At 36.3% G+C, this 15,608-nt stretch overlaps 1 protein-coding gene across 3 annotated transcripts in view; it reads right to left on the reverse strand.

The window, feature by feature from the left end:
* grik2 (glutamate receptor, ionotropic, kainate 2) overlaps nucleotides 1-15,608 on the reverse strand; it is a 239,150-nt gene that overhangs the window by 72,620 nt on the left and 150,922 nt on the right. For all 3 annotated transcript variants that reach the window (XM_022673602.2, XM_022673603.2, XM_022673604.2), the window contains one exon: nucleotides 13,131-13,244. In XM_022673602.2, coding sequence (XP_022529323.1) covers nucleotides 13,131-13,244 — 114 coding nt within the window. The remainder of the gene's footprint in view (nucleotides 1-13,130; nucleotides 13,245-15,608) is intronic.

A 15,608-nucleotide genomic window follows, 5' to 3' on the forward strand; every position in this document is an offset into this window, starting at 1 on the left:
TTTTATCATCATGGCTCTGTTTTTGTTTCAGTCTTATCTCCTCCCTTGTCTCTGTGCCCTAGCACCACCCACCATTTAGTGTTTCCTCGTTTGTTACCCAGCCCTCTCGTTACTGTCCCCAGGTGTTCCTTGTCTGTCTCAGTGTATACATAGCCCCTTTGTTTCAGTGATCCTTGTCAGCTCATGTGTGTCCACATGAAGCCAGATTGTGGTTGTCGATTTTTGGCCCTTGTTTAGTGTTTATTTTTATTTGGCTTTGTATTTATGAAAGACTCCTTACACATACATCCACCCTCTCATTCATTACACTCTACAAAAAGTGCTGCAAGTTAGTTTGTTTCATATAAATTAAGCCAGGTTGCAAGAGCTGCTTGCATGCTTGCACGCACACACACACACTCTAGTGGGTACAATCTGAAGACATACAAAGGGATTTTGTGAGAACACATGCACGGCGTGTTGGGCAGCCATTTCTGTGGCACCCGGGACAGTGAGGGCTAAGAGCCAAACTAACACCCTTGTAGTTGATGGTCCTAACTCTAACTGCTAAGATCAGATTCCCATAGGTATCTATAACTGACCTTTGACTCGCTTCCTGCATTCTTGTTACTCTGGATTTACACGGTTCTTGAAATTAATCTGTTTGTGATCACATTTTATATGATTTTTTTTGTTTTGCTGCCCAGATAAAACAATCAATTAGATATAATCCTCAAATACCAAAAAACAAAGACTTGGGCTATCAGTCTAGACACAACCTACAGTCCCAGGGGGTGGACACATGTGGCAGACATATTTCCATGAGGTGCAGCCATGTGATAATTGTGCCATGTATGTCAAATGAGATTTTTGACAACACAAGCCAATTATAACTCTGTTTGACTTAAAATAATTACAGAAAAAAGTCAATTTTGTTTATTTTCTCATTAAAATTAAAAAATAAAAATCATTGTTTTATTATAGAAATCATTTTAATATTAGCTATTTTTATTTGAAAAATAAATTCTGCTTCAATGGCTCTTCTGTATGCTTCACACACTGGAGGTACATAGTAACACTGTACTGATAATATCATTTTGATATCTTGAGATTTAAATATGTAGACAATCAGTATTTTAAGATGAACAAAAACTAAGTATGATGAACATAATGTGCTGAACTTTTATTTTTAAATGTTGGTAACCAACTATGCAGGATTTGCTTAATATGAAGATAATGAGGTTGATGATGATGATGATGATGATGATGATGATGATGATGATGATACAGGCGTTCATTCATTTGTTTATTTTTCTTTTGAATACATTTGATAACATGTTAACATACAACTTAGTCGCAAGCCATGGACTAGCAGCTAAATCTACAGTAATTGAGTTTTTCCATTACACTGGAAATTTATCAATGTCACACATTTATTGCACAGTGCCTGATTACATAGTGGAGTTCATTACAGGTTCATTCAATTGATTTCAGCCCAACAAAATTGATCTCTGCCACCATGTGATCTCGCTGCACCTGGAACTGTCTATAAAACCGGAGGTGGTGGAAGCATTTTTAAATCATTTTTAAAGTTTTTAAAGGGAGGCTGTGTGATGGGATGTGATGGAGGAAATCACCTGGGTGTTTTTAAGGTGGATTCAGAGCTGCACTTTGTTTACGGATGGCGGCTCCCTTCCTGAAGTCACCTCAAGGTCTTTAATATGGCTGCGGATATGATTTCGGATGTCCTAAAGCGCGGTCAAATAACCCCGTCGCGCGCCGCGTGTCGGCAAACTCTTGTTTGCACATGTGTGCATTGCCATGGTAACACAGCTGCAGTGGAGTGTGTCTCTTGCGGCAGATCCTGAGAGAGAGACACACAGCAGCAATAACTCGCTATGGTTGAAGGTTTCTTAAACACACACATACACACACACACACACACACCCATACACATCATATTATGACTCATCTCCAGAGCTGAATGGTGGTCTCACTCTGAGTCGGGATGCTGTTTTTGTCTGTCCCGCTATTGTACGCCAATGCTGGAGGTACAGAAAAGCAAGACTAGATATGAGCCTGCTATTCATGATTTCAATTGCAGAGGTTGAAGAGAGTCAGATTCAGCAGGCCTGACTGTCGGTGCAATAGAAAGAGCAGTGGGGGAAACATTCTCATTCATGGCATTCAGCACAGCACGCAGTGTTCAAACGTGAAGGACACTTCACCGCGCAGTTCAGGCAACGCTGCAAATATGACTACAGATTGTCTCCTGATTGCTTCCTGAATAACCTGAATCATTTCAGACGAACAAGATGTCTGTGCTGAAATATACTTTTAAAATTTCTCTCTCTCTCTCTCTGTGTCTCTATCTCTGTCTCCTATTTTTTGCTTTCCTAACACATACTGTGTGTAGGTGTGTGTTTCTGTTTGTGTGTGTGTGTGTGTTTGTCTGTACCGACAGATTGCTGCAGTTGTTGATGAGTGTCATACGTATAGTAAGGCTTTGAAGTATTTGAGCAGACTAAAAACTGATTGGATCTGTTGTTCCAAAGGGGAACAGAAGGGAGAGAGAGACAAAAAAAAAAAACAATGGCCACTTGTTACTGCTTATGTGAATCAGTATCGCCGGAGAGCATCCAGACTCTGCTAGTTATCAGAAAACGAGTTGCTACACGAACTAAACATTGTGACCACTGTGCCAGTTTTCCTGTGCCAGTGTTCCCAGATGTGAGGCACAAATGAGGCTGAAGAAATGAAAGCTGAGAAAGGAAAGACTAAAGAATAGTGCCACTTTTTAATGGTAACAGTAACACTAGAGAGCAGCCAGGGTCTGTCAGTTATAAAAAAAAAAATACAGTTGCTTTATGAAAGAGGAGTTGTGACTACTGTGATACTGTGTTTCCCGTGTCAGTGCGTCCAGAAGTAGGGCATAAATGAGGCTGAGACAGAGTGGCTTGAGAAAGTGAAGGCTGAGGAAGCAAAGGCTGAGGAAGTGAAGGCTGGAGAAGTGTACGCTGGAAAAGCAAAGACTGAGGAAGTAGGGCAAAAATGAGGCTGAGGAAGCAAAGGCTGAGTAAGAGTGTCTCAAGGAATTGAAGGCTGAGGAAGCAAAGGCTGAGGAAGTGAAGGCTGGGGAAGCGAATGCTGGAAAACCAAAGACTTAGGAAGCTAAGGAAGAGAAGAAAAATGTTCAGGAAGCAAAAGCTAGGAAAACAAAGGCTGAGGAAGTGAAGGCTGAGTAAGAAAACCTTGAGAAAGTGAAGGCTGAGGAATGGAGAAGTGAAGGCTGGGGAAGCGAAGGCTGAGGAGGGTTGAGAGGGAAAAGGCTCTGGAAACGAAGGCTGAGGAAGCAAGGCTGGGGAAAGGAAGCCTGAGGAAGCAAAGGCTGGTGTTTAGCGAAGGCTGGGAAAGCAAAGACTAAGGAAGCGAAGGGACCACACCTTTTAACCTAGAAACTTGTATTGGCTTCACTCTGTCAGCACACACACACACAGTTTACATGCTCACTAAACACAACGCTTTGTCTGTTTATCCGCCCATTAGCTTCTTGTAACCTCTCACCCTCTGTCAACTGTGAAAGACGGTAATTATCATAAACATCCACAAGGCCTATTAACTAATAAAACCTGTTTATTACTAATGAGCACCACCTGAGTTTGGCTGAACATCCTGTGCTGATAGTCCGATGATCGTTTCCTCTTCTTTATTTTTTTACATTTCTGCATTTGGACTTTTTATGGAGGGTTATTTCTTAAAAACTAACCAACCAACACTTGTGCAATTAGAGCAAGAAACTAGCTGTATGACTTTTGGAGAAAGAATAAAGGCAAAATTATGCTAATTTGTGTCCAAACTACTCTTTTTTTTACCCTGTAGAACTTTGTAGAGATTTTAGCATCCATGCAGTTTTAATATTATAGTGCATATTATATAATTTTAAACTGTTATATTCATTAAAATATGTTTTTTGTTTGATGGAAGTACCATTCAATCCAGTGATGCTTGAATAAGCACATTTAAAAATGCATTCCTGTACTGAATACATTATACATTATACTTTTTTTATTTACCCCAAGTTTAAAATATATAATTTAATAACTTTAACTTAAAAAAAAATAAACATTTTAAACCAAATTATTTATATATTTTGTATGTATTACTTCATTAATTCATATAATTCATTGTAGAAATAGAGGAATTAATTCAATATTTTACAAACTATGCAAAGAAGACTAAAATCATTTTTCTGTTAATGTTTAAAAGAGATTTTAAAAAGTTTAAATTCAGCTTAAAAACCATCAATTCAGCTGAATTGTTTTGTGCTGACTACATATAAAACAAAATCATTTGTAGAGTAAAATCATGTCAGTCATACAAAAAAATAAACACCCTGCTTTTAACAGTGTAAGTTTGAAGTTGAAGATACAACAATTGTTTAATTATTTTCCATTAGTTTTAAAATGAAAGGAAAAAAGAAGCATCATGCAAATGTTTGGGCTTCCCAAAGGATTTGAGTTGTCAGACAATTTATATCAAAGTTTCAGATCCTAATTAGCTTATTAGAGACGTGACTTGATCACAGTCATCATTAGGAAAGGCCAGGTTATGCAAATTCCAAAGCTTCTCCTTAAATCTTATCCCAACACTCAGGATTTTTTTTAAGAGACAACACATTTTGAAAACAAGACTTGTGGGCTGAGGAAGTTCAGAAAGAGGGTGGAAAGTTTTCTACATCTGTTAAGCATGAGGGTGGACCGATCATGCTTTGGGCTTGTATTGCAGGCATTAGCACAGGGAACATTTCACTGGTGGAAAGAGGGAATTCAATTCCATTAAAGAGCAGTCAATTCTGCAAACTGTCTGTAAAAACACTGAGGATGAAAAGAGAGGAGGATGATTTCAGCAGCAAGACAATGCTCTTTATCCCTCTTCACCCTAACAAGAAAAATGACTAAGCTGGCTATCATAAGCATTTACAAGACGTTTTAAAGGGCATGATAAAGGGCTGCTACTGATCATGTGCTTATTTATATTCAGTTGTTTTGCAACTGTAAAAATTGAAAAAAAAGGGATGTTCATCAAAATATTAAAGAAATGTTTCATTTTTAACTTTATTCCCAGTTTAAGACATTTTGATCAGGGGTTTCTGTCATGTGGTCCCTGTCTGTTCTCGTGTTTCTGTGTTTATTTACCTTTTCTGTGCCTGTCTCTGCTTGTGACTGTGAGTGTGTCTCCCACGTGATCCGTGTTCCTCAGTGTTTCTTGCCCTCACCTGTGTTCATTTGTAACTCCGCCCCTTAGCCCCAGGTGTTTTCTGTTTCCCGTGTGTGTTACACTATTTATAGTCCGTGCTCCCTTTCCCTCGTGTCGGTTCTTGTGCTTTGTTAGCCTGTTATGGTTGCGTCTCTGTTTCCCATATTTCTTGTTTTCAGTTTAGTTTCAGTTTATTTGTTTATTTTTGTCTTTTGTTATCTGTGTAATAAATTCACTCGCATTTGCATCCGCTCTCCTCGTCCCTCCTTCCCGCACCCTGACAGTGTCCAAATGTTTCCACTGTTTCCTATTACTAAAATAACATTAATTCAGATTCTGCATGTCGTAATGTCGTAATTTTTTTAATAAACCATTATATATATTGTCCAGTAAACATAGTTATCGTTACTATCGTTACAATACTATCGTCATTCTAAAATCATTTGATATTACTGATGCCAGTGACAATAAAATAGCATAATATTAAAATTACACTGTTCAAATTGTCAATTATATTAATAATAATAATGGGAAGTGTTCATTTTTTTTTTCTTTGCACACCTCACGTCATACATCATTTCAATACGTATGAAGGTGCCAATCAGTCTGCCTGCTCTGGACTCTAAACTACACAACAAAGTCTCCACTTCCTATAATGCACTCACACAGGACTGAATCTGATGATTATGTGACGCTACAGTGTTCCCACTCTCCCAGTTACTAATTGTTTTCACCTGGTCTTTTTTGTATGAATACCCCTCTGTTTTCTCTGTCTGTCACCAAATATTGAATCTATTTAGCTATTTAGCTCTTCTACAACGAGTTTCCTTTCTTATTGCCTTTGTTATCAGCTTGTTTTTGTTTCAGACTATCGATTTAGCCTTGCAATCTCTATTGTTTCTCTCCGGTGCCAATCTCTTTTAGTTTTTTTTTTTATACTCTTTTGTTTCATTGCTGGATTTACCATGTATAAACCTGTTTTTGCCTGACTATGCTCTGGTATGTTGTTTTCATTTGCTGCATTACTGTTACTGACCCTGCCTGTCACTTACTACTCCTATAAGCGTAGCCTCTTTGTAAATAAACTGTGTGTTTCGTATCTGCGAGAGTCTGTCTTTGTTTCTTTCTTTTACATCTGATTTCTGTATAGATTTTTGTATTACCTGATGATTTGAAGTAATTCTCAGAATATAATTATTTATAATGTAATTTAACTTACAATGTGTTCACGCTTGTCACACGTGTTTTATTCTAGTGTTGGTTTCAAATGTAGCATAAAGTTTAGACTTTCTCATTAAAGTCATTTAGAATAGGTATATTCTGTAAGGTATATAAATCTCATTAAAATGCATAAGCAGATATTTGGTGCAGAAGAAATGCAGGTGGACAGAGTTAATCTGGGCCGGTAAGGGCAGTGCCAAGCGTATCATGGAAGGGCAAGAGGGTGAAGCACCTGACACAGGTAGACGTGAATCTGAATGTCTTACATGCCTCCAACAACCTTTTTTTTCCCTGCCAAAGCCTCAGAAGATGAACTGTTGCTGTGTCTTTAATTAAGGAAAGGAGACATAGGGACCATAGACAACCCTAAATAAACCAATAAAGCATTCTGGGAGTGGCTGAGACACATTCCTTAAATGCACAGTCATCCTCCTATTCTTCTCTAACAAATTAAGGAATGGATTTTGTGTCTCACACAGAACAAATGATACTGGTTCATTTGAACCATTTTGAAACATTTATTTTAGGTTCATTGATCACCCGCCCTGCTGTGTTCCTGGGTGTGTTGTTCAGCGACGGCCCCCCCAGCACTTAGTATTAACAAGAGTGAGCCACTCGCATCTGATTGCAGGGTATTGTGTCACTTAATAAGATAGCACTGAAGGATATTAATAGGAAAGCATACAGTACAGAAGACTTCTGAAGATTCGATTGTTGCTTCTGGTCCCTGTTATTAAATCTGCTATCTTATTTTGCTTTTTTGAAAGATTTTAATTGAATTGACATGTGCCATTGAGGTACTGCAATATTTTGACAAGATGTCTACAGTCTACTACGTAATATTATATAAGCTTTTTTATATTAAAATTTGGCATCTTGTTTATTTTTAAATGTTGTTTACTATGAGAATCTTTACTACTGTTATTACAATTCTACATCAACTGGATCTACAGCTGGATTCGACCAATCAATTCAGATCTATAGAAGGATGGGTTCATCTGTGGTTGGCTTAATGTATAGAAGAATCAACAGACAGATGGACAAATGATCTTTAGGAGGGTCAACCAATCTAGTTGATTTAGGAAAGTATAGATGGACCTGCAGATGGATAAATAGAAGAATTTGTGGATGATGGATCAATGTTTAACTGAATCTACAGGTGAATCAACTGTATATCTTGATCTACAGCAGGATTGTCTAATAAACTGGATATAAAATTGCATAAGTGGATCTATGGTCAGCTGAATGGGGGGAATCTATGGATTGGTAAATCTACAGATGTTGTTGGATGGATAATCAGCTGGATCTATAGCTAAATCAACCAATAAAGTTGACTTAAGGATAGATGGACCTAAACATGGATGAATAGAAGAACCTATGGGTTATGGATCAACTGAACATCTTGATTTAAAGCTGGATTGACCAATTAACTGGATATAAAATGTATAAGTGGATTTATGGTCTGCTACATGAAGAGATCTATGAATAGGTAAATCTACAGATATATGGATGGATGATCAGCTAGATCTAATGCTGGATCTACAGCTGAATCAACCAATCAAGATTCTCCAAGGATATATGTATAGCAAAATCTGCAGATGGATCAATTTGATCTACAGGTGGGTCAATTGAACATCTTGATGTACAACTGGATTGACCAATTAACTGGATCTAAAAATGTATGAGTGAATCTATGGTCGGCTACATGTAGAGATCTATGAATAGGTGAATCTACAGATCCATGGATGGATGATCAGTTGAATCTATAGCTGAATCAACCTATCAAGGATGGATGAATGGATCTGCAGATGGATGAATGGAGAAATCTGTGGATGGATCAACTTGATCTACAGGTGAATTGATTGCATATCAGATGGATTAATGGAAGAATCTGTGGATGGATCAATTGTACATCTTGACCTAGAGCTGGATTGACCAATTAACTGGATCTAAAAATGCATAAGTGGATCTATGGTCTGGATGGATCTGCAGAGTAACTGGATCTACAGGTGAATCAACTGAACATCAGATGGATTAATGGAAGAATCTGTGGATGGATCCACTGGTGGATCAATTGAACATGTTGACCAATTAACTGGATCTAAACATGCATAAGTGGATCTATTGTCAGCTACATGGAGCGATTTATCAATAGGAAATCTACAGACAGGTGGATGGGTGGAAGGATGATCAGCTTGATCTACAGCTTAATCAAGTTGATCTAAAGATGGATGGATGGACAATTGGGTTTAAAATGGATAAGTGGATCTACAGTTGGCTGAATGGTTGAATCTACAGATGGACGGTCACTTGGATCTATAGCTGAATCAACCAATCAAAGTTGATCTAAGGATAGATGGTTGTATCTGCAGATGAATGAATGGACCACTCTTCCTCATTGTAGACATTCTATACGTACACTGTATTTACTGGCTATACTACAGCTACTCTCAATTTCCATAAAGCATAAACAGATAATAGAATTCAGCTTTGAGTCTGGTAATGTAGATGGTTTATTGATCATAACACTTCCCGGAGACCTGGCAAGTGAAGCTCCAGCTTGTTTGCATTTGCACTCGGCCCATTAAAACACTTTCCACAGAGTAACTGCACAATGGAGGCTCCTGCGAACCTGAGCACATTAAAGTTTCATGCGACGACTGGCTTTCATCACTTAGACCTGCACCCGTAACTTCACTCTCCCCACAGCTCGCTCCCTCTCTCTCTCTGTCTCTCTCTCTCTTTCTCTCTCTCTCTCTCTCTCTCTCTCTCTCATTTGTGACACCTTTGATCCTGAGGCGCTTGTCGAAGAGAGCGCGGATTTGTACTGCTTAATTCATCCTGATCGCTAAATGCAGCATTGCGCGTGAAGAGTAAATAAGAGAGCGAGTATTGAATCCTGCTTTAATGAATTGTTTCTCCTGCCTCGGACACAGGATGTTTTACTGAGCACCTCCCGCTGGGAAAAGGCAATAGGGTTCAAATTGTGATGTTACACTGTGTTAGAGTTATTGCCGCTCTTTAAACAGCCCTCTGTTTTGTCACTTCTGTAGAACATCTTCATAACACTGATGAGGATGCAACTAGAGAGCATAGGGTTTAGGATATCACTGCATATTTAACATAACAAAGACTTAAAGACTAGAAAAATTAAATATATTTCATGGTATTGCCTAATAAAGTTCCAGCAGTTACCTGAGATTACCCAGAACTGCTTCTAGTTGAACGTGAGGTGGTGTTCAACCTTTTGGCCACATGCTCCACTTTGTTTTCAGTGAGTTCTGAATCCACATGCTGCTTTGTAGCCATGATTGTTTTCATTTTTCTATGCTCCTATGAAAACTGACAAGGGCTAACACAGCGAAGACCAGAACAGTACTAACTGTCTGCAAGTGATGTAACAGGGTAGAAATTTCAAAAGCATGCCGTGCTTCTCCTCATTTCTTATTCAGGTTTCAACTCTGAACATCTTAAATCACGAGGACGTAACCACTAAAGCGAATTAACAGATTGAGAAATGGAAGAATGATTGCATAAGGAGTCGGAATGAATACACTTTCCAGTTGTAGCGGAGGCTCCTTTAGTGATTCACACCTGAAGCCGTCCTACCATAAAGAACTAACCGACTAATAATAAGGGTCTGAATAAATCAGACGTATAACTCTTTAACGGCAAACCAGAGAGAGATAAAGGGCCAGATTCATAAAATCCACTGCCAGATTCAACATTGCCTTATTATGAAATACCACCAAGGACTTCAGCATGTTTTATCTATTGTGGTTGGCTATGTGGCGCTATGTGTGCTTTTTTTTTTTTTTTTTTTTTTTTTTTTTTTAATGCATGCTCACAGTTCATAACACTGTCCTTCAAAGTCTGACAGGAAATCCCTCCATCAAAAAAGTCAATAAGGAACTTTGTACAGCATTCTGCAGCAAATCAAACCTGCATTCAACACTCAAACCCTTAACCTAAAGCTGACATCTCTTAACTCTAAAGCTAACTCAACTTACATTAGAAAAGTGTAAGGTTAAGGTTAGGGTTAGGTGTAGAGTTGCATTTAATAGAGAATTATTTTTAACATTCATCTTCAAGTTTAGTTGGATTTAAAAGACAAAATGTAGCCAAATGTTGGGTGTTAAGCATCTTCAATGAATGTGCAATGACTAATAAAAAAAAGTGTTACCATTTTTTAAAAATGGTATCCTAATGCATAGTAAAATACGTAAAAAAAAACAAAACAAAACAAAAAAGGACTCTTTAAGTTGCACATGCATCCTTTTCCAGACGTCCCAGTTTGTAAAAGTGGTTAAACACATGGTAAGATACTTGGGTCTCCTTGCTGCACAGATTCTTTAAGTTCTCTCCACTAATTTTCTGATGTTTAATTCAGGAGACACTGGCCACTCGTTTGTGTCTCTTTAAGACTCTTATCTATTTGTCATGCTCTTTTTAAGCTGCGCCCCATTAAAAGATGGTTTACACTGGCCTCAACTCAACCTCAAACCATGAGAGAACCACCACCATGCTTCACAGTTGGCAAAGACCCTGTTTTCACATTCTCACATCATGTGACTCGTATCTGGGAAGAGTTCATGTTGATAAATATGTCTTGAAGATCTGGATGTGTGCATTCATTTTAAATGGGTCTTGGTTGTGTTTTACGTTACATTTGCATTTTTACTTGGCTTGACTATATCCAGATAAACTGGTAATCCTGGTATAAAGTGTTCTTTTTTTATAAAAACAAGTTAACTTTTTTGTTAATTCAAATGTTTTTTTTTCTCTTTGTTGGCTAAGGTGTTTTATTTTGACCTCATTACTCCAAATGACTTTTTTTTAGGCCTCTTGTCCTTTTTTTGTCATTTTCTAATAACAATCTTCTTTTTTTTCCCCCGTCTTCTGGGCATTGATTACAGATATTTGGACGGTTGCTTAGAGGAGGCCTGGTTTGAGTGTCAGCACAAGGTTTTACCAGTCAGATGGTTTTAAAAGGCTTGCAAATGTAAATCAGCTGACTTCCTAATTAGAGCTGGTGACATGCCTAAGGCTGATTTGCTAATCAAGGTCTGAGACCTTGTTTGTTTTTTTTAGGATTTGGAAGATGTGGAACTATGCATTAGGATTTGTTTCAATATTGTGCTTTATGTTTGATTAGGTACTGTACAGACGTGGTTACAGTAACTAGATGAACGCTCTCGCTCTCTCTCTCTCTCTCTCTCTCTCTCTCTCTCTCTCTCTCTTTCTTTTTTTTTTTTTTTTTTTGCCTGCCACCACCCCCTCATTGGAGTTCTAATACTTTATTTCACTCCACAACACAGCTCTACAGCATTTTTGGAGGACATACCGTATATCAAAAGAAAATAAGAAAAATAAATAAAATAAAATAAATAATCAACAGACAGAGAAAGTAAGAGCGAGAGAGAGAGAGAGAGAGAGAGAGAGGCAAAAAAAATAAATAAATGAATAAAAATTTACTCATAGGCCTTAAACAGTATATAGTGCAACAAAGTAAAAGTATTAATATGCATTACTTAGATAGAAATATAGATACTAGGATTTAAAATAATTTTGTAGATGTATCAACTCAAGCTTTTTACTTGAGTTGAAAATTTAAAAAGTAAAAGTAATGTAAGAGGAAAAAAAAAAATAGTATGTGTCACAGGAGCCTAGACTGCTTGTTTCAAATTAATGTATTTTAGTAAAATACTATTACATGATGTGTGCTGGTTTGGTGGATCGAGTATAAACCAATAGGATGTCGGAATGGTATATGTTTATACTTCTCATCCAATCACAATAAAAATTCACTCTATCTGCATGGTTGGAATTGATCTTATTTAAATAAAATAGGAGTTCTGGGGCTAATGTAGTTAAGTAGGACGTAGAAATTTCAGATAATTGGTAAAAATGTAAGGAATAGAAGCCAAAAAAAGTCTAAAAAAATAAATATTCCAGTAATAAGTGTAGATAACCAAAATTTCTACTTAAGTAATGTAACTTACTTGACAGCTTTAATATAGTGTGAAAAAATATCTCCATTCTGTTTTGTCAACATGTTTAATTAATAATTCCTACAGTATTTATACAGCTTGCTCTAAAATAAATGTGGTTGTTGAACTTCTTTGTGTATGCTATCCTCAAGGACATATTTTGTCATTATGACTCATATCTCACATCCACAGGGCACACAGAGTTGACAGAATCTGCATGATTTTTGCTTGGTTTTCTGCACAGCTGCTCAAGATATTTGTATGTACAGTAAAGGCTGCCATCGTAAATGCAAGAGATAATTATATATTAGTGTATCAGCTTTCAATGTTCTCCAAAAGCTTAGAAAATAAATTGGAAATGATTGTGAAGTTAGTGCGAGTCCTGAAACCACAGAGAAAGCAATTGAGGATGTTCTTGGCACAAATTCTAGTGGGCGAAAAAGTTTCGGATATCAAAGCCTATAAATCATCAGGATGTCTATTCGGTGTCTGTGAAAGTGCTAACGGCAGGGAAATGATCCCCAGGAAATTATAAGAGTATGAAACTAGGAAATCACAAGAAAGAGAACTGATGAAACTTGATTGATTCTCAATCCTTTTTTTTCCACAGTTCACTTATAGTTTGAATTGACCAAGTAAGACCCTCAGCAAGCATTAAAAAAAAACAAAAAAGGCAATACTTACCAGTATTGTAGATACAAAGAGTGTTCTGTTGGTAAGCGAGTCTGTGACGTTCGCCATCTTTCCTTTCTGGCTTTCAGACATATTCAGACCACTTACAGGATCCCATGTGCCAATCTGCAAAAAAGAAACATATACAGAAACATCCTGTAAATGTGAAAAATATAACATTCATTTTACTATTTTCTGGTGAAACCAGAAAAATGTAACAATTAAACAACAATTAAATTAAACATTTGGCTACAATCCAAATATCAAATATTAGACATGATATTTTAGGTGTACTTTTAGTTAGAGAGCTACCTCTGTAGTGCTATTCTAATCAGAAATGTACTTTAGTAGAGTAATTTCACTTATTTGGCCAAAAACTGAAAGTTTTTTTTTTTTTTTTTTGCTTTTGCCATTTTTTAGATTAAAATTTTTTGGCTACTAAACATTTGATGAAAGTACTATTTTAATGAGTGGTATATATAAGTGCTGAATGCTGTGTATAAATTGTAAATAATATTATTTAATTAATTATTAATTATTCCCCTATGGCTGTATAATAGCATTAATGGGATTTTAGAGTTAAAATCACAGAGAAAGCTATCCAGACTAAAACACATCATCCACAAGGCACAGTTAGTTATAATAATACAGTGCTAAAACTGAGCCTCTGCAGAGAAACAATACAATTAAGTTAATAGTTTGGAAGGTTTTAGAATGTAAATAAAACATGACGTAATATTCTGTGTTCAAACATTAATTTCCCATTAGATTTTTTTTACTAATCTTATTTAATTGAAAACAGATTTTTTTTAAGTGTTAAATCTGAAAAGCTAATTTGGCTCAAACCACACAGAACTGCAAAATGTGTTTGTTGTGTTTGCATCAATTTCTCAGATTTTTTTGTGACTGTTACAACCAGCCCCTCCATCTGTTACAATTAACCCTGCCTACTGACAAGTTGTTGTTTGCCCACACTTCCACTTCGTCTGAATTGTTCATAAATGGTCTGTGCCGGGAAACATGATTTCATTTATTGCAGAAATTTGTGTGCAGTTTGCTCTGTAAAAAATGACTAAAAAAAAAAAAAATGACTTGCTTAGCAGGGGCGGTAAGCCCCGTCCTCCTCTATAGCTCTTAATTTAGATACATTCATCAGCTTTACTAAACACTGCAGTCTGAACAGTGGGTTTATATCAGCTAAGAATCATGTTTTGGGGACTGTTTTCTTATCTAGGCATCAGTGTGAATTGGGACGTAGTCTGGAACAATATATTTCACATCTTCCAAAATCACTCTTATGTCATCAGTTAATCTATTACAAGATTATACACAAATTCTTATATAACTCCTTTTCATGCCTTTTAGAAAAAGAAAAAAAAACTGTAGCAGCTACTGTCTTCTCTTATCACTGGCTAACTTTTCTTTTTGGGGTAAATGCCTTGTAGTATTAAGGTATGTAAAATATAAGGCCATATCAGACCAGCTCTCCTGTTATTACATGATGATTCTGAACTTAATTAACATTTTGTGCAAAGGTACAAAAAATACATATATGGCATAGTAGACAGCTTTAAAAAAGGCTATTTTAAACCGGTATTCACTAAGATATTTTCTTTAAAATTGAAATCAGAGTGGTCTGGTAGGCTTGTTGGATATACAATTATTGCTCTCTATATTTTTACAGTATTTCATAATAAAAATGAAAATAAACACAACAGTTTACTTAAAAACACAGAATTTCATACACAGCAGTGCAATTACATTGACCCGAATTAAAGTACTGTTCCACATGCTCTGTGTAATTACACATTCTCACCACAGAGGTCACTAAATCACTAAATCCACAATATAAATCCACACACTGCTGCTTTAAAGCAATATTAGTTTACTAATACTTAAGAAATAGTTGAGGAATATACAGTATGGTTACAGTATGTTTTGGACATTCTGATTTTGTAACATTCTACAGTTTAATAAGTTTAATAACACTAATGTTATATAATGTTATAAATGTTAGGACAGGTGCTATTGAGTGTATAAATGATTATATTTAAAGGAGGTGGGTGCGTTTAATGTTATACTCTATCAGCTATATTTTATGTAGGCCTGTAACAATAATTACATTATCAACTTATTGTAAAATAAATGCACATTATCAATTAATAATATTTGATAATAATCATATTGTCCATAGTGATTATATGTATGTTTGTTCACATATATAACAGTAAACAGTATTTAAGCCAGTCATGCAATAATAACAAATGCTTCAATAACTGGGACTCCATACAGAAAGTGTGGACTGCAGTAGGTGAAATAATACAAATATATTTATATAAATATATTTCCCAAACTCTGATTGATTACAAATTTGTTGTCTTTAAAAGGGTATGATATTGTATTATCATTATATCAGTCGCAAAAAATGGCCTTAAAATGCAATAATTTCTGACATGATATATCATCCACATTTTTTTTATTATGACAGGC

The sequence above is a fragment of the Astyanax mexicanus genome, chromosome 6, assembly GCF_023375975.1.
Source record: "Astyanax mexicanus isolate ESR-SI-001 chromosome 6, AstMex3_surface, whole genome shotgun sequence".
In the NCBI taxonomy this organism is placed as follows: Eukaryota; Metazoa; Chordata; class Actinopteri; order Characiformes; family Acestrorhamphidae; genus Astyanax; species Astyanax mexicanus.